This window comes from Mytilus galloprovincialis, chromosome 2 (genome assembly GCF_965363235.1).
Source record: "Mytilus galloprovincialis chromosome 2, xbMytGall1.hap1.1, whole genome shotgun sequence".
In the NCBI taxonomy this organism is placed as follows: Eukaryota; Metazoa; Mollusca; class Bivalvia; order Mytilida; family Mytilidae; genus Mytilus; species Mytilus galloprovincialis.
The window spans coordinates 92996851-93022697 of NC_134839.1; the positions used below are offsets into that span (position 1 = coordinate 92996851).

At 31.7% G+C, this 25847-nt stretch overlaps 2 protein-coding genes across 15 annotated transcripts in view; one reads left to right on the top strand and one right to left on the bottom strand.

Moving 5' to 3' along the window:
• The window catches only part of LOC143064895 (uncharacterized), an 83497-nt gene extending 73245 nt beyond the window's left edge, over positions 1-10252 (top strand). For all 12 annotated transcript variants that reach the window (XM_076238088.1, XM_076238086.1, XM_076238087.1 and 9 more), the window contains 6 exons: positions 19-140; positions 559-633; positions 946-1089; positions 1821-1931; positions 3614-3715; positions 4432-10252. In XM_076238088.1, the coding sequence (XP_076094203.1) occupies positions 19-140; positions 559-633; positions 946-1089; positions 1821-1931; positions 3614-3715; positions 4432-7377 (3500 nt within the window). In that variant the 3' untranslated portion in view covers positions 7378-10252. The remainder of the gene's footprint in view (positions 1-18; positions 141-558; positions 634-945; positions 1090-1820; positions 1932-3613; positions 3716-4431) is intronic.
• Positions 10253-12668: 2416 nt separating this feature from the next.
• The window catches only part of LOC143064896 (cullin-2-like), a 30053-nt gene continuing 16874 nt past the window's right edge, over positions 12669-25847 (bottom strand). For all 3 annotated transcript variants that reach the window (XM_076238097.1, XM_076238098.1, XM_076238099.1), the window contains 9 exons: positions 25393-25455; positions 24241-24369; positions 23367-23453; positions 22169-22318; positions 21754-21831; positions 21136-21202; positions 18599-18792; positions 17904-18122; positions 12669-15472 (listed from right to left, as the gene is read on the bottom strand). In XM_076238097.1, the coding sequence (XP_076094212.1) occupies positions 15341-15472; positions 17904-18122; positions 18599-18792; positions 21136-21202; positions 21754-21831; positions 22169-22318; positions 23367-23453; positions 24241-24369; positions 25393-25455 (1119 nt within the window). In that variant the 3' untranslated portion in view covers positions 12669-15340. The remainder of the gene's footprint in view (positions 15473-17903; positions 18123-18598; positions 18793-21135; positions 21203-21753; positions 21832-22168; positions 22319-23366; positions 23454-24240; positions 24370-25392; positions 25456-25847) is intronic.

A 25847-nucleotide genomic window follows, 5' to 3' on the forward strand; every position in this document is an offset into this window, starting at 1 on the left:
TCCTGTTTATCATTACAGAGAGAATTTTAGAGGACCATGACTGTCTTGTAGAGAATATGGTAATGTGGACCAGGGATTCTAGAAATAGAATCCTGTTTGAAGAGAGACAAGAGAAATTTGACTTATTTAGGCAACCAGAGGTACATTTGATCTTATAGTTATTTAAAACACTATGTTTGAAATACAAATGTTCTCTATTTTATCTTCAAATGTTAGAATATGTTGTGAATAAAATTGAGAATGGAAATAAGGGAATGTGTTATAGAGACAACAAGGGGACCATAGAGCAGAAAACAGCTGAAGGCTACCAATTGTTCATTTGCAACCATCAAATCACTGATTGAAGGCCACATCTCTTCAAATATAGTACTGTTATTCCTTAATAGTTAGCTACAATAAGACATTCCTGTGCATATACATGTTCAAGGAACAACCTTAATTGTTAAGTTGTATAATTTGCAGTGCGGACCTTTGTAATGGCTTCCATCACTATTCTTTACTTGTAATTAAAGAAACTGGTAAGTTATGTATATTTACAAATATTGATTTCTGTTGCAGAAATATTTATTGGTCAGTTCCTCCTCAGAGAAAGGTGCCTCATTGGCGCCGAACCAGAGACACAAACTTGTACAGGTAAGACTATAAGGCAGAAGGATGTTAATAGAACAAAAAAAATTTCGTTCATATTCTGAAAATTGTAGTTTTGTACACTAGAAAATATTTTTTTTTTTTATGCAAATTATTTGATCATCATTAAAAAATTATCAAGTGGATTGTTCTTAGTATGTCAAAGACATAAAATGATTAAAGACAAACATGTATTTTACCTGATAGAAGGAAACTTTTATGGGGGAAACAAACTAAATTTTTATTGGGTAAATTTGTTTAAGACATGTCAGAATATTCAGAGGAAAAGTTGTCTTATTTTTTTTTCTTGTCTTACAGGAATTCTTCAATGGTAGTGCTCAAGTCCCAGAGGTTGAAGGTGTGATGTATCTGAAGTCAGAAGGAAAGAAAGCATGGAAAAAATTTTACTTTGTTTTACGAGCTTCTGGACTGTACTATAATCCTAAAGGAAAAGTTAGTAAGGTGAGGTTTCTATCCGTTAGTATTCGTATACCTTCATGTACAAATGATATAATAAAAAAATGCTAGCTTTGGACATTGACTTTCATGCATTGCAATATAAAAAAGGAGATGTGGAAGGATTGCCAATGAGACACCAGAGTTAAAAAAAAGTGGAATTTACCATCTGGTCTTCAAAGGAAAAACAATGTGGCTGGGTTAAACATGTTTGTGAGCGCTCTAGCATTCCTTAACCTGAGACAATGGTGCAAATGCACAACATGAGAATGCAAGATTAGTAAGTCGTGAATAGAAACTAACTTTGGTTAACAATAAACAAAAGATAACAACACTAAAATAAATATAATTGGACAATTTCAGAAAACAAGTGTTTTGAGTTTGATAGGCACTATTTGAACACACTCACCACAATGCAGATTTGAAAGGAAATTTTTAGTTAGAAAATTCAGTTGAACCCCAAACGTCTTCACATTATAAAATTGTAAAATTGTAATGCGATTAAACATCTAACCTGCAATATTTTGGTGAACAGTTGTAATAGTAAAAATTGATGAAGTAAACAGTGTGTAATATGTTCTGAAGGTTTGGTTTAGTAAGAATCAAATTTCTTTTAAAAGAATATCTTGTTTAAGATCAGAGGTTGTATCGTAATAAAAGTGAAAAAAGAACTGTTTGAAACTTTTCTTTGACCATTTGACCTTCACAGAAGACCAAATTTATTTTTGTCTTTGCAGGCTCCCAAAGATTTAACATGCATGGTACAGTTTGCTTATGTGGATGTGTACTATGGCCTCGGATGGAAGAAAAAATATCATGCTCCAACAGATCATGGATTTGCTCTGAAAGTAAGATATATTAAAAAAAAACATTGTATGTAAGAATCATTAGCTATTGTTCTCATGCAAAAGCTATAGAATTTTTTTTAAGAAAAAGATGAAGATGCGTTTCGCAGACAAAATGGTTATGTAACATTATTCAAAAGTTAATAGAATATAATTCTTTAACTAACTTCAGTTTCCATACTAGGTTTTGTTGAGCCTGCGACTTTTGTTGTAGAAAGCTCAACATAGGGATAGTGTTCCGGCAGCAGCAGCCGCGTTAGCTAACTTCTTAAAAGCTATATATTTTAAAAGGTGGAAGACCTAGATGCTTCATACTTTATATATGGATGCCTCATGTTTTGAAGTTTCCGTCAGTCACATGTCCAATGTCCGTCAGAGGCGGATTTAGAGGGGGGGGGGGGGCTTGCATTGTAATAGGATAACAATATATGGTATGTGCGTACCTTGCAAGGTCTTCATGCCCGTCAGACAGTTTTCACTTGACCTCGACCTCATTTCATGGATCAGTGAACAAAGTTAAGTTTTTGTGGTCAATTCCATATCTCAGATACTATAAGCAATAGGTCTAGTATATTTGGTGTAAGGAAGGACTGTAAGGTGTACATTTCCAACTGGCAGGTGTCATCTGACCTTGACCTCATTTTCATGGTTCAGTGGTTTTAGTTAAGTTTTTGTGTTTTGGTCTGTTTTTCTTATACTGTATGCAATAGGTCTACTATATTTAATGTGTGGAATGATTGTAAGGTGTTCATGTCTAGCTGGCAAGTGTCATCTGACCTTGACCTCATTTTCATGGTTCAGTGGTTATAGTTAAGTTTTTTTTGTTTTGGTCTTTTTTTCTAATACTATATGCAATAGGTCAACTATATTTGGTGTATGGAAATATTTTATGGTATATATGTCAGTCATGCATATTTTATTTGACCTTGACCTCATTTTCACGGTTTATTGCTCACTGTTAAGTTTTTGTGTTTTGGTCTGTTTTTCTTGAGCTATAAGCAATAGGTCAACTATATATTTGATATATATATATAGAGTTGGCATGGTTCATCTGACCTTGACCTCATTTTCATGGTTCATTGGTCAATGTTTAGTTTTGTTGGTTAATGTTAAGTTTATGGGACAGTTGTAATAAAGCTTTATATTTAGGGCTATCAACACAATATCAATGATTAGTAAAGAAGGCAAGACATTTCAGTGTGTGCACTCTTGTATTGCTTTTTCATTACTATCATATTTAAATGGGGATGACAAAGATCACAAATGATAATAGCATTCTTATTCAAATATAAATGCATGACTTTAAAAGATCTGATACAAAAAAATCCCAATGCCTTATTTTAATTGTACATGAAACTTGATTTTTGTCAGAGAAGTTAGTAGAAATTTGAAGTCTAAGGGAGGCAATCAGGATTATCAATAACATTTATTTTGTGGATTACTGGTATCAAAAATGAAAAATTAGAGAATTTCATTTTTAATAACATTTTGTTAAAAGTTTAAAGACCAATTTTGTGTGAGTTATAGTTTGATGACAGATTTGATCAAGACATTGTAATGGTAATTAGTAAAACAAGAAGTGATTTGAGTATTTTAATAAATGTAACTTACTATACATGTTATTAGAACAGCTGATGCATACTATAAGCAATGATTTAACAAAATATTGACTTTATATTTTGTAGCATCCTCAGATTCAAAAGAAAACATCAAAATACATACGCTACTTCTGTACAGAAAACAAAGCTGCATTGGACCAGTGGATCATGGGTATAAGAATGGCAAAGGTAAACATAGGATGACTGATAGTATTGTACAATCTTGTATTCAGAGTTCAAAACCATTATGGCTTGTGTAAACTGTGAAATTTAGAAGTTTGTTTGACACTTTCAAAATTTTGAGAAATAAAATGAGACTTAATACTACATTTATTACAGCTCTTAATTTATAATTCATTGCATTTTGTAATGTTTTGTTTTCTTCAATCACATTTTAGCTTCAGATTTTGTAAAAAAAAAATACCATGATGAATAAACAAAATTTCAGAAATTATAGTAATAGACTACGCTAGGATTAAATGAAACAACTTCACTATATCTTGAACATTTGATGGCAGTATGGGATAGAAGGTAGAACAGTATTGTTTTGAAATAATAAAACAAGGGTAAAGTACAATTGAAATACAAGTGAAAATGGACAAACATTAAAATAAACTACAAAACAAATTACAGCCTCCTTTTGAATGGAAAAGAAAGAATTTGATGTATTAATTTATGAAACAAAATCACAAAACACACATGTAAAAAATCTAGAGCAAAGAAACAGCCTTTTTGCCATTCTTCATCTCAAAGTCAAAGTGTGGGATTTCACTTAAGTTAAAACTACAGAATATGTTTAAAGTTCAGGTGAACATTTTGTTGTTTAAGTAAGTTTAGGTAGAATAAATTTCATCATTAATTTTAATTGGTGAAGATGACTTAATTTATATTTTGTCTTGTTTCAGTATGGCAAACAATTACAGACTAATTATGAGAAACTGAGAACTGAAGTATCAACATGGGACTCAAGGGAACTCAGGTCAAGTGTTTCTGATCCAGACACGTTTGATGAAACTTTGGAATTTGTTCCTGGAAGTAGCTTACAAGATAGTCGTTTGTCGATGCCAGAACCTGGATCTCGTCATTCAATTGTTCACGTTCAGAATTCTACATTAGTAAGAAATAGCGCGGGGAGTGATACAACTATATGTGAATCTTCAGATGAAATCATGTGCTTAGAGTTGAATTCACATCATGAACGTAAATCCTCTCTTACAGGACAGAGTATGTATGAATTGCAAAGACCTGTTGTTAAACGTGTGTCGTTTAGTAATACACATTCTGTTATAAATTCTGAGGGAGAGGAAATTGTCCCCTTACGACACAGAGATTCAATAACAAGTTCTTCAACAGAATCAAGTGAGGATTCTATTTCAAGTGGAGAAATGCGCTTCAATAGTGTTTCTCGTGCAAGCAAAATGCGGGCTAGAATACCAGTTACAACTGAAACCACGCGACACATGTCTGAAATGTATCAACAAACAATGGATGGAAGTAGTATATCATCTTGTGAATCTTACGGAACACACGAAAGGAAATCATCACTTACAAGTCCAATTCATTCTCATAGTTTTACTGAAAAAGACAGAAGGAAATCTGCTCCTGTGATTCATGGAGAAGGGAAAGAAACTCGACATGAAAGGAAAAGTTCAGATTCATCTCGTGAATTTAAAGTACGTTCAATTTCTGGAGACAAAGAGCCACTTTATGAAAATATGCATGAAAGAAAGAGTTCTGATGACTCAAGAGAATTTAAGATTCATTCTCGTAAAGCTTCTAATGAAGGAGTAAAAGAATCACGACATGAGAGAAAAGGTTCTGATGGATCTCGTGAACTAAAGGTTCGCTCTCAAATTATTCCCTCAGAAAGAGGAATTAATGAATCACGGCATGATAGAAAAGGTTCGGATGGTTCAAGAGAATTAAAAGTTCGCTCACAAGCTATTCCAAATGACAGATACATACAAGAATCTCATCACGAAAGGAAGGGATCTAACTCGTCTCAAGATTCATTAAATCGTCAAAATCACTGTGACAAAATATCAGGTATTCATGCGCAACAATTACTGACTGATGTAAAACGAACAGGTTCTCCGCCCCCTCCAAACAAACAAGTGCAATCAACTCAGAATTATAAACGACCACTAACTCCACCACCAGCTAGACCTATTCAACCAATCGAGGAAGTTATGCCGCCTTATTCAAGTTTACCACTGTCACCTACTCCAAACAGAGTAATGTCACCAACACCAAGTAGGGAAAGGCTTTGTACACCGCCACCACCCCCGACACATTCAAATATCTGTAATATGAGAGAACGTTTGACGTCACCACCACCGCCACCTATCCAGAGAGTTATGTCACCACCTACAGTCAATCGAGAGATGACATCACATTCTAGGTCAAGTTCTAGTTCTAGTCATTACAGCAATCTTAGTACTGAGGACCATTTTCCAGTCCCTCCTGGAGAGTGTCACAAGATGTCATCGTACCCACAACCTCCATCTACACTCATGTCAACTATGTCAAACAAGTCAATGGCTGCTTCACATCACATGACTTCACCTGCTGCACATCACATGACTTCACCTGCAATGTCAAACAAAGCCATGCCGCAAACACTACCACAGGCATTAAAGTCACCTCCCATGCTCAGCCATCATCAACCTCCCCAATTAGTAATGTCACCTCCTGCGTCTAAACATTTCTCCCAGAATGCACTGCCATTGTCTCATCCGATTGCTTCACAGATGTCTCCTCCCGTCTCCTCAGACTTTGCTACACCACCTTCCCCAGCTCCACCTGCAATGGTTCATACAGCAGCTTCTATACAATCCAGTTATTCAATGCAAAATGATTCATCACCACCAACCCCTCGGAGTTGTGTACCTATGCCTCCTGCAATGCCTTTGTTGCAGAATCGTTATGTAAGCATGGAAATAGGAGGAATTAGTCCATTACGAAAAAGTGGACCTGAAACTGTTGTTCATGCACATGCTCCACAGATGTCACCGCCTATAGTGAATCATCAGCCAGGTGCTTATAACATGCCAACACAAAAACAGAGACCGTCTCCATTATCATGTAGTACACAAGCATACAACTCACAAAATTCTCAAAATGTGATATCACCGACAATGTATTCTCCTGAAGGACAGCATTTTAATGCCATGACAACAAGTGGACCACAATTTAATGGACCTTATGACCAAATGTATCAATGTGGTCAACAGCGTGTTATGTCATCTTCTATGCCAACATCAAACAGTTCTATGATTCCACAGTCTGGGAAATCAAGTGCAATATATGACAGTTATGGAAATTCTCATCAGCCACAAAATCACATGTCTGTGCAATCATCTGTCTCATCGAGTGACGATCATCTACCACAACAATTACCATTTCTATCAGAATTATCTCAGAGACCACAAAAAGGAGGTGGCAAAGTTCCTCCGGCTACATTGCCAAAGCCTGATAGTGGACCGAAAAATATTCAAAAATACAATGGTGCTAATTCTTATGAACTCGGAGTAACTTCCCCAAATGGACCTTCGCCTTTAAGGCCTAATTCAAATATAGGCAATAAGTCGAGACCGCCACCTCCTCAACGGAGTGAAAATACAAGACTTTCAAGTGAAATCAAAACTACTAGTGCTGATATACATTCTGTGCCAAATTATGACCCCCTTTATGAAAACTTGGGTGAATGTGAGGGACTGATTGATATTAATGATCTTCCCCTGCCACCACCAGAACTGTTGGAGGGAATCGGTGGAGGTGTTCCAAAGAAAGGAAAAGTTCCTCCTCCCCCACCAAAGAGGAGTTTAGAAACACATTTGACTAGTCAGTAACTGCTGTTGTATGTATATACCAGTGAAATATTTTTTGTTTAGTTTCAGATGACATAATAATGTTAATGTTTTGTGCAACCAATATAGTGCAGAGAAAAAAGGTAACTTAAGTTACATAAACTAGTCAATGTATTAATTATGAACAATATGTAAACAAGGAATTTGTCTTAATTTGGGTCATTGGAGCATATTACTTTTACGTTTTTTTACGAATTTGATTCAGATCTTTGTAATTTGTGTATAATTTTTCTATAATTGTTCAGTTGAAAGCCTGTTTGTAAACTCAGGACCCTGAAAATTCAGTTTTTATATCAGATTCTGTAATCATTTTGATCTTGCTTATATCAGCCCGTAACAACAAACATTTATACTAAATCAACATTTTAGTTATGTAAAAATGAAAAGATCATTTATATTTTTTGTCTCATTAAATGCTACATTTTTTTTTATATATATATTCCATTTTAATAGAACTCAAATTCACAGGATCATAGAGGAAAAAGATTTGTTTATTATCATAAAAGATTTCTGTATTGTCTTAGATATTAGCCCAAGACATAGCTGAGGGACAGCTTATAAAGGGGAGGCAAGTCATCTAAAACCATCATATTTGATCTTTATATGAACAAGGATAGTAACGTTAGTAGGTTCTGAATTACAGTACTTTAGACTGAAATACATGTTAACATTAGGATGAATTTTATGAACATAAAACCATATTTTTTGTTCACTTTCTACAATCCATAGATAATAGTGCTGTATAATCTGTCTCAGTATGTTCCACATATAAGTCATGTATACATTTGTAATATATATGTCATGTATGTGATCAGGTGCTGTCATACTTTGTTTGTTTAAATATATATATATGTGTAAAATTTCTGTAACCATGACATACATAAAAGGTGACAAGTATGGAAGAAAAATGTTATTGATAAGTTTTTTGGGTTGATTTTAACTTTACTTATTAGAGAGGTTTATTCTGAACTTCATCTTACGATCAAAAACATCTTTTTATCATTTCCTTTGAGGTTAAAAATACAAGATAATGTGTTAATCTGATCCATTGAACATTGGGTACAAGTTTGAGGTCAAAGGTTTTTACTTTTATTGTGTGTCTTTTTAATATAGGGATTCTATAATTTTGAACTTTTTCTTCAAAACCATTTTAAATTACTATGCCAAATGAACCAATGAAAGCATTCTTCCTGTTTCTTAAAAATAGCCATATTAGAACAAATTTTTATGAATTTTAGATGCATATTTATATGTTGTGTACATTTTTGACAATGAAAATGTTTTGAGATGATGATTTATTTTGAAATTCTAGTCATTTTTATCAGTTATAAACTGTCAACTTTTTAAATCTTTTAAAATGTTTTGATTACTGTTTTACATACATGTGTTTTTTGTTTTGAATATTTTTCAGCATTTATAAGCAAACCCTTACCTTTTACATTTTCTATATAACATTTTAATAGTACAATCAAAATATAAACTGGTTTATTTTATCTTTATCTATTTGCATATAAATTATGTTAGTGTTTTCCATACATTTTTTCTCAGTTAGTGAAATTTCGAACACTTAGAAAAAATACCTTAATATGGAAACACTTCAAGTCTAACGTTAGAATTACATAATGATTTGAATGGTCATATGCACTGTTTTATTCTAGAACTGACACCAATGGACCAATTTTTAAATCTTATGGTCTCGTCATGAAAAACTATTAAAATAGAAAAATAGAAACAAAATTGGACTGGATGTTTTGTCCTCACATTAAAAAGGTTTTTCACATGGATAGATTAGAAATACTAGAGAGAATACTAGCAAACTCAAAATTATACACACACATACTTAGAACCCAATGTTATTAATGTGTGCAGTTTTATGATCAAAACTTGAAAGTTTTAAAAACCTGTATATGACCGTTAAAATTTTGATAACTCAAAATATGATTTTGTTATTGGTTCAGCTGTTTTGTTATTTGATTAATACTTTTTAGCTGTAAGTGGGTATTTTGTTTTGTTATGGTTTAAGATTAATATTTAATGTGAGTATTAAGAAATGTGACAAATACACACACTTGTATTGAAATTTGTTGAACTATGGAAATCCAAATCTAGCTCACCTGGCTTAGAGGCCCATATGAGCTTGTATGTCATCCTTATTTGTTAGTAAATAAAATTTACTCTGAAAACACTGATAATTAAACCCAATTTTGATGTGACTCATCCTTAGGATGTATATTTCTATACATGTTTTACCTTACATCTATCTAACATAATTGTCATTACTGTAAATAGATCACAACTAACACCCAAGAATAGGAAAAACTTGCAATAAAAAAACCTCTTTTTTGACTGGAATTCTGCGGAATATTTTCCCATGAAGTTAAGCATTTGAATGGTCCATGTGTATAGTGAGGTCAACTGTCTATTCATGCTCCATCAAACTACGCATCAAAAAGGATGAAAAATCATCAAAATTATGGTTTCTAGTGGTCTGCTTTAGACAAAACATTAATAAAAAAAGTTACTTTTCTATTGTTCTCAAGTCAACAAATTTCAATGTCTGACATAGTTATAAGTTCAGCATGATATTTGAGAACCTGAACTCAACTTTTTCTCTTTTGGGTTTCAAGAGAGGTTCTACTCTTATTTTCCAAATTAAGTTTAATATTTTCCTATTTAAATAAGTGATTATTGGGGTGTAAGTTTATCATTGAATCATGGATTGTGTGCATATGTATACAAATTGTGTATTGTGATTGCTTATTATTATAGATAAGACTAGGCATTTATTGTCAGGTTTGTAAAACCTGTATGTCCACAGATAGAGTGCAACTCATTTAATAAATTATGTCTCAGATTTTGTCGGTGTTAGTCATATTTAACAAATTATTAGTCAAAGAAACGGTAAGATCAACTACTGTAAATTAAGAAATTATTGCGAATAATGCAACAGGGTTGGAATTGCAATAATTTACTCGCATTTTGAATTTTGAAATTTTTCAAATGAAAAAATAGGGTTCTTCTCAAATTGCAAAAATTTAAACCACATTTTAGTCTAAAATGACAAAATCGTAATAATAAATGCATGCAATAATTTATGAATTAACAGTAGTTACAGTGATTTTAATTCAGTAATATTTCTATTTCAAACAAAACAAGGACCAGAATAGACTCAAAGAAGCTACCAAAAAAGAAAACAATAAACTCTTTACTTCATACCAATGTTCTTAGTGGAAAGTTACTATTCATGACTCCATGTATTGACAAAAGATAAAACACTAAACAATACACTTTACTACAATCTTCATAAATCATCAGATAATAAGATTGAGAATGGAAACGGGCAATGTGTGAAAGAGACAACAACCAACCAAAGAATAGAAAACAGATGGAGGCCACCAATGGGTCTTCAACACAACGATAAAATCCAACATCCAGCTGACCCCTAAACAAATATATGTACTAGTTCAGTGATAATGGATGTCATACTAAACCCAGAAATATTTAAATGAACTAAAACCAGATCAGCCTTTATGTATGGTAAAACCATATATTGGACTAGAGATAAAAGTATATGAAATATAAAATATGATGTAAAGGTGGAAATATGAAGTTTTAAAGATACATAAATGTATTTAACAATTACCTGAATGATATGAGACAATCCCATAGTGAACAAGAAATATCAATTAAAAATATACAAGGGGTTAGGGGTAGGTATCTGAACATATCTTTGGTAATAAACAATTTATTAATAAAAGGGGTGCCGCATGACCCAAAGCGCAGATCATTTGGTGCATTAAAAAGGGTATTGCAGGCAATTTATGGTTTTGAGGAGAATATATAAAAATATATCACTGAAATATCAATAGGTAATATCACATTTATATCCATTCTTTAAAAAAGAGTGCACATGCTAAAATGTCTCAGCTTATTTACTAACCATTGATATTATGTTGATTATCCTAAATATTAAGCTTTACAACAATTATCACATATACTTAACATGATCCAATAAAATGAGGTCAAGGTCATATAAACCAAACGAGAAAAACATGTACACCTTACAAACATTCAATACACAAAATATAGTTGACCTATTGCTTATAATTTTTAAGAAACTGACTTAACCAAGAAAACTAAACATTGACCAATGAACCATGAAAAGGAGGTCAAGGTCAGATGAACCATGCCAGGTAGACATTTACAGCTTACAATCCTTCCATACAACAAATATCAAGTAGTCACTGAACCATGAAAATAAGGTCAAGCACAATGGACATGTGACAGACGGAAACTTGTGACATAAAGCATCTATATACAAAGTATGAAGCATCTAGGTCTTCTACCTTCTAAAATATTAGGCTTTTAAGAAAATAATTAATGCCCCCGCAGAATCACTATCCTTATGTCCAGCTTTCCGCAATAAAAGTTTATGCTCAACAAAAACTACATTATCTTATGAATTATCTTATGAATAATGACCCATGAAAATGCAGTCAAGCTCAGAAGAACATGCCAATGTATTCCTTACAATCATTCCATACACCCGATATATTTAACCTATTGCTTATAAGACAAAATCAGAAGAAAATCAACAATGACCATATGACCTTTAAAATTGTTAAGTCATATGATAGCTGCCAGATATGTAGTCTATAGACAAGGCAAAAATCAATTGGGTTCAAAGGTCTAAGTTAAGATATCCTACACAACATATTAATGGTATACAACTTGATGCAAAAAAACACCCTTAATTCAATACCAAGTAATAAAAAAGTTTTGGGCCTAGACAAGGTTGTATGAGAAGAAAATAAGATACTTAAATAGTATAAAAACTGAATTCTACCTGGTAATGAGGTCAACACTTAAAACTATGAAATACGAGTAAAGTAACCTTTATCTTATTGTCATCGTCTCCGAGATCATCAAACCATTGATTTTAGCATATGACCTATGTCTACTTCTATTCTAGTGGTACTAGAATAGAATAAGTATGCAAGAAGCAACAGTATAGTCAATTATATGACTATGTTTATTTGCTGTTAACACGGAACACCATTATCTTCCTAAACTTCTTAAATCAGGTAAAATACAAATGTCAATTATATTTGATTTGATTTTTGGTGTTTTAACGCCTCTTTTAAGCACCACATTTAGGCAATTTTGTGGCAGCCAGTTTTCATTGGTGGAGAAAACCACGACCTTGGTAGGAAAACTGACAAAAGGTGGATTATAAGAATTTGACTGAATGCATAAGTATCAAAAAAACAATATGGTTTGTAGATTTTTTTTTAATAAAAAGGAACAATTTCAAGCACTTATCACATGATTTACAATTTTAATAATGAAAGTAAATATAAACATTGTGTATTTGTGTAATAGCTGTGTACACATTTGATGAAAAACAACTCTACTATACAATATGAATACTCTGAAGTGAAAACATATAAGCTCTATATTCTGCCAATGTTTACATTAGCATATAATGAAAAGATTTTAGATGCAGCAATTCAAATGTTGGCAAATATTTGTTGTAACTGCTGGGTTGGTTTTTTTTAGCTTGATACATCTTATGTTGTATATTTTAATTTTTATAATCTAGTAATTTTTTTTTAACTGAGTTCAATTTAGTTGCGTATGTCCTTGTTCTGAGTGAAAGGATAAAAGAACAAAACACATCGGTGCCTTTTTATTCATCGATATTCAGGTAAATTTTTATTAAGGGTGATAAAATTCTAATAAATGTTCATTGTCCTTTAACAGTTAATTTCATGATTGCTAGACCACTAGCTCCTTACAAACCTAAATCACTAGATGACTTCCTCAGTGGTGTTTCTGAAAGTCGATAAAATGCCATTAAAAAAAATTCAAATAACCCTGCAACTGAATTATTTCTTGAAATGAAAATATTTAGAACTTTTTAATGAGTTTCTGTGTCATTTTATTTTAAATACACATCTTTTAAACAGTCCAATACAAGGAAGTGAATTAACTTAATGAGGTATATCACAATATACAAATCATAATAATGCAAACTATCTACATTTACTATGACAACCTTTAAGTCTATAACATCACTTCAGCCATTTGTCAGTTATACATTTCAGTCATTTGTAATACAGTAACTAGTATTCTTTATATGAGAGGTGTATGTCTGACAGAAAATGTAATTGTCTAAACCGGTAAATTTGATATTGATTTATAATACTTGGTACTGTGGATTCATTTATTATTGTGGGTATCAATTTCCGTGGAATGATGAAATCTTGCATTTTCATGTATATTCGATTTCGTGTTTTTGCCAAAGTATGCATACAAACCAATGGAAAATTTGTAAATCATTGAACATTGAAATTCATGATTTCCCTGTACCCACGATATCAACGAAAAATTGTTATAACACAAATAATAATGAATCCACAGTATTATATGTCCTTGTAAGCAGCCAATGAGTTGTGTTATAAGTCCTTGTAAGCAGCCAATGAGCGATACATTCACAAGCTGTTGACTCCAACAGCTTCTATAAAAGTCAGGTCTTTACTGCATTATACAGTTATACACAATTGATTGATAACATCAGGTTACAAATATCACAAACAGAATTCAAGACATCCCTGTTGTGTAACAGATTGGGTTAGTTAGTTTACATGCTTGTAAGGCAATAGTTTGTAGGAAGATCCTTAAATAACACATTAAGGCCAAAAAAAAATATATGTCTGTTTCCTGCTTCCAAGGCAAATAAATCAGGGTCGGTAGGTCGGGATTTTTTTTTTTTTTTTTTTTTTTTTTTTTTTAATTTTTGCACTCCCTGTCAGATTTGCAGTCGGTTAAATGTCATGTTTGGTTAGAGTCCTGTACCCCAAAATGATTTAATCCCTTTAAAGAAGCTTTAATTGAATAATCCTCCCAGTGCTGACGTTTATTAAACCTTAATTGTAGCACATTTGTGCTGGGAGCAGCCATTTTGATTGTTTGGGCATAGTAAAATACGGATCTGGATCGGACCGGAAACGATTTTTTTCCGGATTTGAATAAAAAGATCTAGGGTCGGGGGGTTTGAGTCAGGGTCGGTCGGGAAACAGGAAACAGACATATATTTTTTTTTGGCCTAATCTAAATGAGCCATCAGTCATTGTCCATAGGTCTAAAACCAATATTCCTCAAAATGTAGCAGCTTATACTGGTCTTTGATTGAACCCATACATAATTAATACAAGTTTTGGAAAAAGGTCTATGATTTATTGTTCAAAATCTTTGATAACCAAATAAACAAAAAAAAAGTTTAAAAAAGTAAACAACCACAGTAATTTATGTATATCCCACATTTGCGTGTATTGACATATGTATTAAAATGACTGTGAAAATGTGTAATTTCTGCTTACAATGTTAATAATAGTTTTCAAAACAAATCATTTGACTCAGCATAGTCAGTTATTAACTTTACATATTTTTAAATTATAATTACATCCACAAAATCATATTTGTCTAAATTTAATCTAAATTTCTGAACATAAAAAGTTCAAATTATAAGAGTTTTCTTAAAACATACTAAAATCATTTTTTGACCTAGATCATTCTGTTATCTACCAGATAACTTATTCTTAATAGAAAAATGACTACTAAATATTAAAGGATTATGCCACAAGCTTGTATTTTTCAGATCATACTATTTTCAATGTTTTTATGGAGGCTCAATTATCTGAAGGATATATGTAATGAATTATTAAAAGATATTCCTGTCATATTCATAATTATCAAATGTTGTAACAAAAGATCATATTAAAATAAAGTGCAGCTGACACAATACTTTTATACAGCGGATCATAGATACTAGATCCCCTGAGGCTGCATTGAAACACTAGCTTTCATTTTATCCAGTTATTCCCCCTTGTAATATCACTATTTTGAATCAGCTGACTACCAAATGACGTCTTCACAAGACATGCTATGCTACATAACTATATTCATCTGTAGAATTGCTAGTCCTTTCTAAATACTGTTTGTCAATTAATGCTTCTATACACTTTTTGATCATGGGTATATTAGGAGAAAATCTGGCTCGGGCTTGACTGATTACCTGAAATAGAAATAAATCGTAATTACTATAAATCTAATAAATTATCACAAAGATAAGAGTGAGATACACAAAGTAAAGGGTCATTCATAATTTACAAACCAAAGGTATTTGTTTTGTTTTATCATGGGTATACATGTATTACCAAATCAAGTTTTTTGTAAGACATACAATATTAACTTTGGTGTACATATAAAAAAGAAGACCACAAGAGACCAAATGACACAGACCAAGCTATAAAAGGCCCCAAAATCACAAATGCACAACACATTTCATCTTCGCTAGCCAAGGGTTACAATACAGTCCCCTCCTCTCCACACTTGGCAGATAAAGCCAAAATTTGTGACTACAATGTTATGCCATCTACCGGTAGATAAAAGTCACGCCCATTCAAACATCATAATTTTTTACCAATGGCAGCACTTGAACACTCTTAAATGTAGAGGTGTTAAAATGATTGTATCTCTAGTGTTTAGAAATTTCGTGGAGCAGGCTCTGAAAATATATGTTAACATTCCAACATTGGCAAGAGAAACATACCCAGGAACTTCAATAAGTTTTTTAAATTAAGATCTTTAAAATTGTCACCAACTATGGTTCTATGTTTTGGGGTTAAAGACTTGTTGCACAATCAGCACTTCACTACTTAAATTCATTGAATGCAAATCTTCCAGAGAATAAGCAAAATGTTATGACAATTTTGCCGTTAATATTACAATCTGCCATTTGATTCATTTATTTTCGTGGGTACCAATTTTTCATGGATTGATCAAAACTTACACTTTCATAGACATTAAATTTTGTGTTTCTGCCAAAGTTTGCATACAAGCCTATGGAAAATTTGTTATTCGTTTAATATTTGGTTCACCTGTACCCATTAAATCCATGAAAATTGGTATCCAACAAAAAATAATGAATCCACAGTAGATTTTTTTTTATGGATTTGGCAAAAAAGAGTAAAATCAAAGAGCAGATTGCTCTGAGGGATACGATTGCCATTGTTTTCATTGACACATGTATAGCAGTTCTGCCAACTTTTCATAAAGCAAATGCGTGAGATTTGGCCAAAATTGAAAAGATCAGAGAAAACAATAGATCAAAGGATAATGCATCAAAAAAGCATGAACATGCGCGAGTCTCATGCTAAATGCGTGAGACTTGGCCCCCCTGGTATAACTGATTAGTATTATTTTCAAAACTAATTCAACAGCACATGTAAAATGTATTTTACGTGCTACCATTTACGTAATCTGAATAGTTACTCAACTTTAAAAATAGCCAATCCCGGATACAAGTGTATGAGCAATGTACTTATTGTGTTTTATTTTTGTACTATCAATTCCAAGTTTACTTTCCACAGCAGTCACTGAGAGTGAGAGAAGGTATTTCACTTCGTATCCTTATCACCTATTCTCCTACGTTAATTCTAGGAGGAACCCCATTTCTAACTCTTTAAATATTTTAATTTCCTTTGGGTCAGTGGGCATGACTCCTTTCCGTACACACTCCTCTGTTTAAATTGCGATCGTTTTTAATATAATACGACATTTATCGTCATCTAACGAGTTAATTTTTCTCGACGTGTCATATATATATATCGCATTTTGATTTTGACGGAAGTTACTGACCGAAGGGAGACAACTCGAAACGATATGGAAGACTCTATTTCGGCTGAAGGGGTGTTGTAGTTACACCTTTACGATGTGGACTACATTTATTTTAATTTAAATGGCATATGATTTAAAATTATGCAACAACAATAACCCTCAATATCAGACAGACATAGAAAGGATCCCATGAGTTTCAAATTAATCAATGGAGTGGGGAATCCAGAGCTACCATTCAATCTGATACCCCTTGAAGTCAAGAAAACCATATGCATGCCCATAATTACATAAACAAACCTTGGACTTGTGATTTGGAGCAAGAACGTTTATTAAATGATAATAAAACGACCTAGATAGTTCTCCATTTCTTTATGAGAGTACAATATCAAATATCAGTTTCATAACGGTAACATATAAGAAAAACTCCACTTCAGTTCTTATATGACAGAAATAGATTTATCGGAATTCAGAGAACTCTCGCATTTTATCAAAACTGGAGAATTCCCTCAGACGTGTTTCTAAATTTATAAAAAAAACACTATATATAAATACTGCTTAATTCTGATTTTCCGTGTTGTTAAAAACATGCATATAAGTCGAGGGAAATATCAAACATGAAGATTATGAGAAGAACATAATAGGAAAGTTGTTTAAGTTCAATCCTTTTGTTTGTTTTTACCTTTTAAAGCAAGACAATCATAAGAATCTGAGATGTTCATTAATGTTCAGAATAAAACAGTTGAGGTGAGGGCATGGCCCTGAGTCAATGGTATTAGTCTACAGATTGCTTGAAAGCAATCGTATCCCAAAAATGAACAGTAACATACCTCTTGTATTAACATGGTGTGTTTTAATATTTTTCGTGCCTTCATGATTCTAACAATGGCTGCCTGTAGATACATTTTCCTGTCTTCATCCACTGCATTATGTGTCTGTTCTATTTCCTGTGGTGTTTCTTTCTGTGATGCAGATGTAATCTTGAATTTCGTACGTTTATTGTTATAATTTAAATTCAAAGTTAGTGCACTATCGAGAGAGGCATCATCCTGTTAAAATATCAATTAAAATATTAATGTGTTACCGTTCAAAAATCTTATTCTTTTAAATGTATGGTGCAGATAGGTTATGTCATATGTAGCACATGAAATTTTCCTGTGCTTTAATTAAATCATATATATTTAATGTCACATTTGCAAATATCAAATTTTCAATTTTGTTTTTACAATTAACAGACATTAATATGATTATATTATATAATGCATATTGAGGACAAATGCATTAGTCTCTATGTATTAAATTTTGTAATTTTGGGGCCATTCATCTGACGAAACAGCAAGAGTTTTGCTCATTGTTGAAGGCTGTCCAGTGACCTGTAGTCACTTATATCATTTGTTTTCTGGTGACTAGTTGTCTCAATGACAATCATACCACATCTCCTTATTTTTTATTAATTAAGATTTTAATGCTGTTTTATTCACTGGATTAGTTTTTCATTTAGATTTTTATTCTTAATATGACTTACCTCTAAAACTACAATTTTGGTTTCTGTTAAGGTTTGTAATTGTTTTTTGAGCTCTGCCTCTGACAGTTTGGTGTGTTCCATTATATCACTAAGTTTTAAAGAGTCTGATGAATTAAATAACAGTAAGATAGCCATGTGAAATGTCCCCATTGACACAAAATAAGGCCTTTTTAAATGATTAAACTTCAATTCACCTGAAATAAAATAAATCATAGGATAAATATATATATATATATATATATTAATCTACCTGCAATTAAAGAACCTTAGTGAGCACACTCACATACCCCACGTCCCCACATTGTCATTGGAGAAATTAAATAAGTGTAAGAAAAAAAAATTGTATAAGAAAAAATATTGAATAATAATTTCCTGTCAATATGTACATCAACATAGTATGTCCTTATTATCTACAAAATTTCATGAAATTCTGTTGTGTGGTTTCAGAGGAGTTGAGATGACAAACTGTTGCAGAAGTAAATTGAAGCAAATAAGTTCAAAGGGGCACAACTCCTAGAAAAAAAAATTGAATCGTAATTTCCTGTCGATATGCACATCTACATAGTATGTCCTTATTATCTGCAAATGTTCATGAAATTCTGTTGTGTGGTTTCAGAGGAGTTGAGATGACAAACTGTTGAAGTAGTACCTTAAAGCAAATAAGTTCAAAGAGATGTAACTCCTAGAAAAAAAATTGAATCGTAATTTCCTGTCGATATGCACATCTACATAGTATGTCCTTATTATCTTAAAAGGTTTCATGAAATTCTGTTGTGTAGTTTCAGAGGAGTTGCGATGACAAACTGTTGCAGTAGTACAATAAAGTAAATAAGTTCAAAGGGGGGTAACTCCTAGAAAAAATATTGAATCGTAATTTCCTGTCGATATGCACATCTACATAGTATGTCCTTATTATCTAAAAAGGTTTCGTGAAATTCTGTTGTGTAGTTTCAGAGGAGTTGCGATGACAAACTGTTGCAGTAGTACATTAAGCAAATAAGTTCAAAGGGGCGTAACTCTTATAAAAAAAAATTGAATCGCAATTTCCTGTCGATATGCACAACTACATAGTATGTCCTTTTCATCTGAAAAGGTTCCGTGAAATTCTGTTGTGTGGTTTGAGAGGAGTTGCGATGACAAGAAACAGGACTGACGGACGGACGGACGGACGGGTCAAAAACATTATACCCTCCGCAACTTCGTTGCTTGGGGTATAATAAGGAATGTTTGTAACATATAACGTAATCAAATATTTTACAACTAAAAAGACTAAGGAAAGCAAGTGAGTACATATAATTTGCTAATAAATCCATGTTTCAACAGCAAATCAACACAATGTTGTGATGCCATAAGCTTCAATATGTTAATGTTTTTTCTCTTTAGCAAAATTATCAGCCAACAGGCTGTAAGTGTTTCAAGTTGGAATAGATACTGAAACTTTTATATAGTAATTTTTTCATGAAAATCTGTAGAGTAGTTGAATCTATAACTGTATTTCATTTTGTTTGACAATATCCAAGGCAAAATTAAGACTATAATGAAATCTAACCCAGTCCAAAATGAGTCCATTTTTTAGCATCTTTTTTTTAAGTGGAGACGGATGTTATTGGTAAGTGGTTTATTGTATTGTTCATTTTTTTTTTAGTAATTTCTTTTTATGCTGAATATTGTGACAGCTTTTCCTCAAAGCTGTGTGCCAAAAGTATGAAATTACAACATTATGTAAACTAACTTTCATTTAACTTTACAAGTATCTAGATCATAAAATTAATGATTCAACATTTAAATGTCAGTCTTTGTAAGAATCAGGCAATTTAGAAGAATTTCAAAACATGACCAAAACAACCCTGCCAACCTAACCATTATACTTTGAAGTTACCGTCATCCTGAGTTAGAAATGATTGGTCTTTCTTTTCTGCGTGTCTGGCAATTCGTAAAAATCTGTAGATAATGTTTATTTACAGCGATAACAAAATAATGAGTTAGCTACCCTTAATTATTAAATTTCAACCAAATTATATCTTGAAATAACATAACAGGTAAAGGAAAAGTATATTGTACTTGAGCACTTGAGCACCATTATAAATTTTAACTTATATTATAAATGTAAACTTGAAGAGTTTTTCGTTTGACTTGTTTTCACCACTGTCACTAAGGCAGATTGGCACTTAATCATTACAAATTTCAATGGAATGATTTATACAATGACACACAAACTACATTTTAATAATACATTTAATCAGAAAATATCAAAATATTTCCACTATTCACTTAATGATTAATTCATTTGTTTACCAAACATTTCAGGTAAAATACTATTTACATCAAAATATCAACACAAAAAAAAAACTAAATGCTAGTAATGGCTTACATCCACATAATTTGAACTTTGGTGGATAGTTGTATGATTGGAAATTATACCACAAGTCCTATTTTTTTTATAGCAGAATTTAAATCCACTTAATTTGAATTTTGGTGGACAGTTGCCTGATTGGAAATTATACCACATGTCTATGTTATAAAAATTGTAGACTTACCATTACAAAAACTGTGCAACCAGGTAAGTTTTCTACCACTGAATTTACCACTGTAAAATGTTTCAAACTGAAAAAACAAGATCAATCTTTTAGGTGATAGTATTATTCAATTGAATTTAATTATAAAACTTTAAAAAATATCTTAACAGAATAAACATTTTTACTTGTTATTCTATATGTGCTTTTGAATAATGAGTTTCAATTCTGCCCAGAATTAGTTTTGTGAATTATACAGTTAACACACTTCAGGTAAAAATTCTGCTCAAACTGTCAAAGATTTAAAGATAATAATTTATTGTAGTTGAAAAATATGAAAAAAATATGAGTTATGCATGTACAAAATGAACCACAAATAGTAAATTATTCATCTATCAGGATTATTGAGTTTTGTATAATAACAATCAACAAATTATCTACTATTACTGGGGTGTTTACAAAACTTAATTATCCATGAGAGTCTCTCAGTCAGTCCTTATCTACTATTACTGGGGTGATTACAAAACTTGATTATCCATGAGAGTCTCTCAGTCAGTCCTTGCTTACGCCTTTAAGGGCATTTCATATTATTCATTTTGACCGCAAGTTATCTAATGTAATTTACTTTAAATATAACATTACCATTCTAACACTCTTTTCTAACTCTTGAGGTATTGCAAATGTAGGTAAATTACTCTGTCCAATTGGCCATGCTCCAGCCTAGAAAATATATATAAAGAATATTCACATTTATATAAACAGGAATAATCTGATGCATCCTACAGCCTCTCTAAACCATCTTTATTCACTAAATATAGAAGTCAATTATAATTTCAATTAAATCTGACATGAAATGTAGGTCATTAAGTCTCAATCTAATAAATTAATTATCAGTTAATTAAACAGTATAAGTCAATAAAGCATGAAATGAAAGTAAACTAAACACACTTTTCATTTTCTCTGTATTAACTGATCTTGAGTCTTATCATGTCTTTATCTCTGTGTAAAAAGCTGTTTCATCATCTGATTGACATTTACATATGATAAATGTATTTACCTGTAAAACTGATATAGAAAAGTTAACACCCAGTTCTGATACATTCTGTTTTTTAAGGAAATCACTGAAGTCATTATTCAAACCAGTACTTATATTCATATCTGTAAACATCCTATGGAGTTTGTTTGTAAATTCATAACCACAGGCTTGCTGAAAATATTGTTATTGTAAAATCAAATAAGAACGCTATATCATAGTGAAATGTTGTCATCACTTTATATATATGCAATTTATTGGTCTCATCCATAGAATGATGAACAACAGTATTCATTACAAAGATAGGAACCAACAAACTAGTAAAAACAATCTTTTACAACAAAAATCATTCATCTAATGCTTGATTCAATAATGACAAATTTAAAAAAAATTCACAATACCGTATAGCTGTTATTTTCGAGTGGTGTAAATTTTTGATTATTATCGATGATAGAACAAAATTGCCAAAATAAATTCGCCTTTTTAAAAAGTCATCATGCAAAGGTATCTATATAAGTTTTGATTCCGTCAAAATAATATCCGCCAAAATATTTCGTATTATCAAATAAAAATCTTGAAATTTTAAACCAGTGAAAATGACAAGAATGTGTCCTTAGTATACTGAAGCCCCAATCACACTATTACTTTCTATGTTCAGTGAACCGTGAAATTGTGGTCAAAACTCTAACTCGGCATTAAAATTATAAAGATCATATCTTAAGAAACATGTGTACTTAGTTTCAAGTTAATAGGACTTCAACTTCATCAAAAAATAACTTGACCAAAAACTTTAACCAGAAGTGGGACGGACAGATAGAACCGACAGACAAACCGACACACAGACCAGAAAACATAATGCCCATAAATGGGCCATAAAAATGGTAACAAATAAGACGATGTGGTATGATTGCCTATGAGACAACTACAAGTATTTAGTAGAGACTAGGAGAGAGAGGAGGATGGTTCAAAAAGTATTTTCAAAGGACAAACACAAGGATCATTATATCAATAAAACCTTTGCAATCCAGTCTTTCTTTCAGTGTCAGGTTCAGTGTTTCTTATAATCTTGAAACCAGACAAATTATTGTTTATATACTGTAATCTTACATTGTGTAGTATTTTTCACAATATCCTGTTTATTTACTATTGATTTTTTTGCATTTTTTCTTTGGAATATCGAGATTGTTTGTGTTTTTATTCAGCTTATTACTAGTATTCTTACCTTTAGTTTATTTATCATGGCTTCCTCTGCATCCATTGATGCTGATTGTGTATATATCAAACGTTTGGCCAACATCTTAGAATAAAACTGAAACAATTCAAACAAGAAAATAACGTTTGGCCAACATCTTAGAATAAAACTGAAACAATTCAAATAAGAGAATAACGTTTGGTCAACATCTTAGAATAAAACTGAAACAATTCAAACAAGAAAATAACGTTTGACCAACATCTTAGAATAAAACTGAAACAATTCAAAACAGAAAATAACATTTGGCCAACATCTTAGAATAAAACTGAAACAATTCAAAACAGAAAATAACATTTGGCCAACATCTTAGAATAAAACTGAAACAATTCAAAACAGAAAATAACATTTGGCCAACATCTTAGAATAAAACTGAAACAATTCAAAACAGAAAATAACGTTTGACCAACATCTTAGAATAAAACTGAAACAATTCAAAACAGAAAATAAAGTAACCACAACATTCAGGTGCATGTTTTGTAAATAACTTTAAAATGCGCAGGAAAATCTGATTCTTGTTTGTATCAAAAGTAAGTTAAATTAGTAGTATAGGGTTCAACATACTTTTGCATAATTACAAAAGCTCACATATTGGGATGATATCGCAATAACAATATTTTTGCAAAAAATGAAAAGCATGTGTAAACTTGAGAGTTATTGAACTATATAAATGATCATTTAATATCTAATCCTTTTCCATTTTATATGACTATTATTATCAGGGATCTATAAGATATAAATTGAAAGATAAATTGAAAGATAGCATTCATTCAAATATTTGAATATTGCTGTTCTCTTAAGCATCTATGCTGTAATCTTATTTGAATTAAGTAAATGTAACTCTTACCCTTTGGAAAACATCTTTATCATCCAGATATTTGAACACAGTTATACAATTGGCTAGTTTGTCATCTAATTCATTCTCTGATATACCTTTAGAACTTTTCTTTAGTAAATTATCACAGTATCTTGAAAGCTGTAACAAAAAGAATTATAAAATTTAATTCACATAACTCAAAAATATGCCTACTGGCCAAATTGGAGATGATAGCAAGGTACTAATATTAATTAACCCTGCTTCGAGCTAGACTGTCATGCAGAGTTTAAATGTGCTAGCTCTCAAAATAACTGTCTATAGGAAGAGTTGTCATAGTATTCGAACTACAAAAAAACAGCTGAGCCACGAGTGCATGATACTCCCTTAGTCTTGTGTGTGACGTTTTATGCAATAATCATAAGTAGTTTCTGAAATATGGCACATGTGAAAAAACACACCTCTGTTTTAGTTACAAAGTCCCGCAACTCAAAACGTTTAAATCATATTTTCACCAAAAAGTATAGATCGTTTGACCATCATAAGAAACAACTTTGTTAAGTTTCATGAAATTTGGATAAGTCGTTCTCAAGTTATGGTGCAACATGTTTACGCTGGACAGACAGACGAACGGACAGACAGTCATTTGTATACCATAATATGTCCTGTCAAATTTTGACGGGCGTATATAAATCCCCAATATTTGCTCTTAGTTCTAAATGTTGCATTCTCGGTTGAGAAGCATTTTATACAATACTACCAATGAAATAATTTTTGCTTTAATTTTAATTTCAGGTGTCTATATTTCAATAAAGAAATGACAAAATAATGTTTTGTTATCAAAATATCAATTCAAAATTAGTGCAGAGCTTCTCTTCTAGTCAAAAAGAATGTGCACATTTAGATTTTGGTCATCTACCATCAATTAGATTTTAATTTACAAAAGTCTCATGACTTACATTTGACTGTAATGGACAAAAAAAATAAATATAAATGTGTGCCTGTCAACTCTAAAACCTAGATAATACACACAGAGTTGAACAGACTGTTTTCAAAACAATCATACATTCCCTGTTTATCATAGCATTAACGTTATTGAAATATATCTCCAAAGATGTTTCTTTCTACACTGATTAAACGTATGTTGTTTTAAAATAGAGATTCTTTAATATATGAACAGCTTACCAACTCTGGGGATTTACAACCATGTCTAGGATTCTGTTTATAATTAATAGCAGCAGCACAAGCCTGAAAATACAATAACAAAATAAGTTCTTATGTGTCAGACACACATGTCTCCCATTTCAACAATTATCCATTAACCCAGTAACTTAAATACTCTTTTTTTCTTAGTTCAAACTATTAGTTTTCTTGCTGATAGCCTAACTATCCTGCTTTTTAGATTTTACGCATTAATAAACAGAGAAACAAATAACATACAACCAGAAAAACCGATTAACCCTTAGTTCTATTTATAGCTACAGCAACTATGTTGGTGGGGATGTCTACCAATTTTGAAACTAAAAACCTTTAAAATTGGTAGGAAAAATCTTTCAATTCATCAACTAGTTTCCGAGGATATTTTTCTCATTAACAGAAGACTGTTGGCTGCCAGGTGATGGCTATGGTTCAAATTTTTC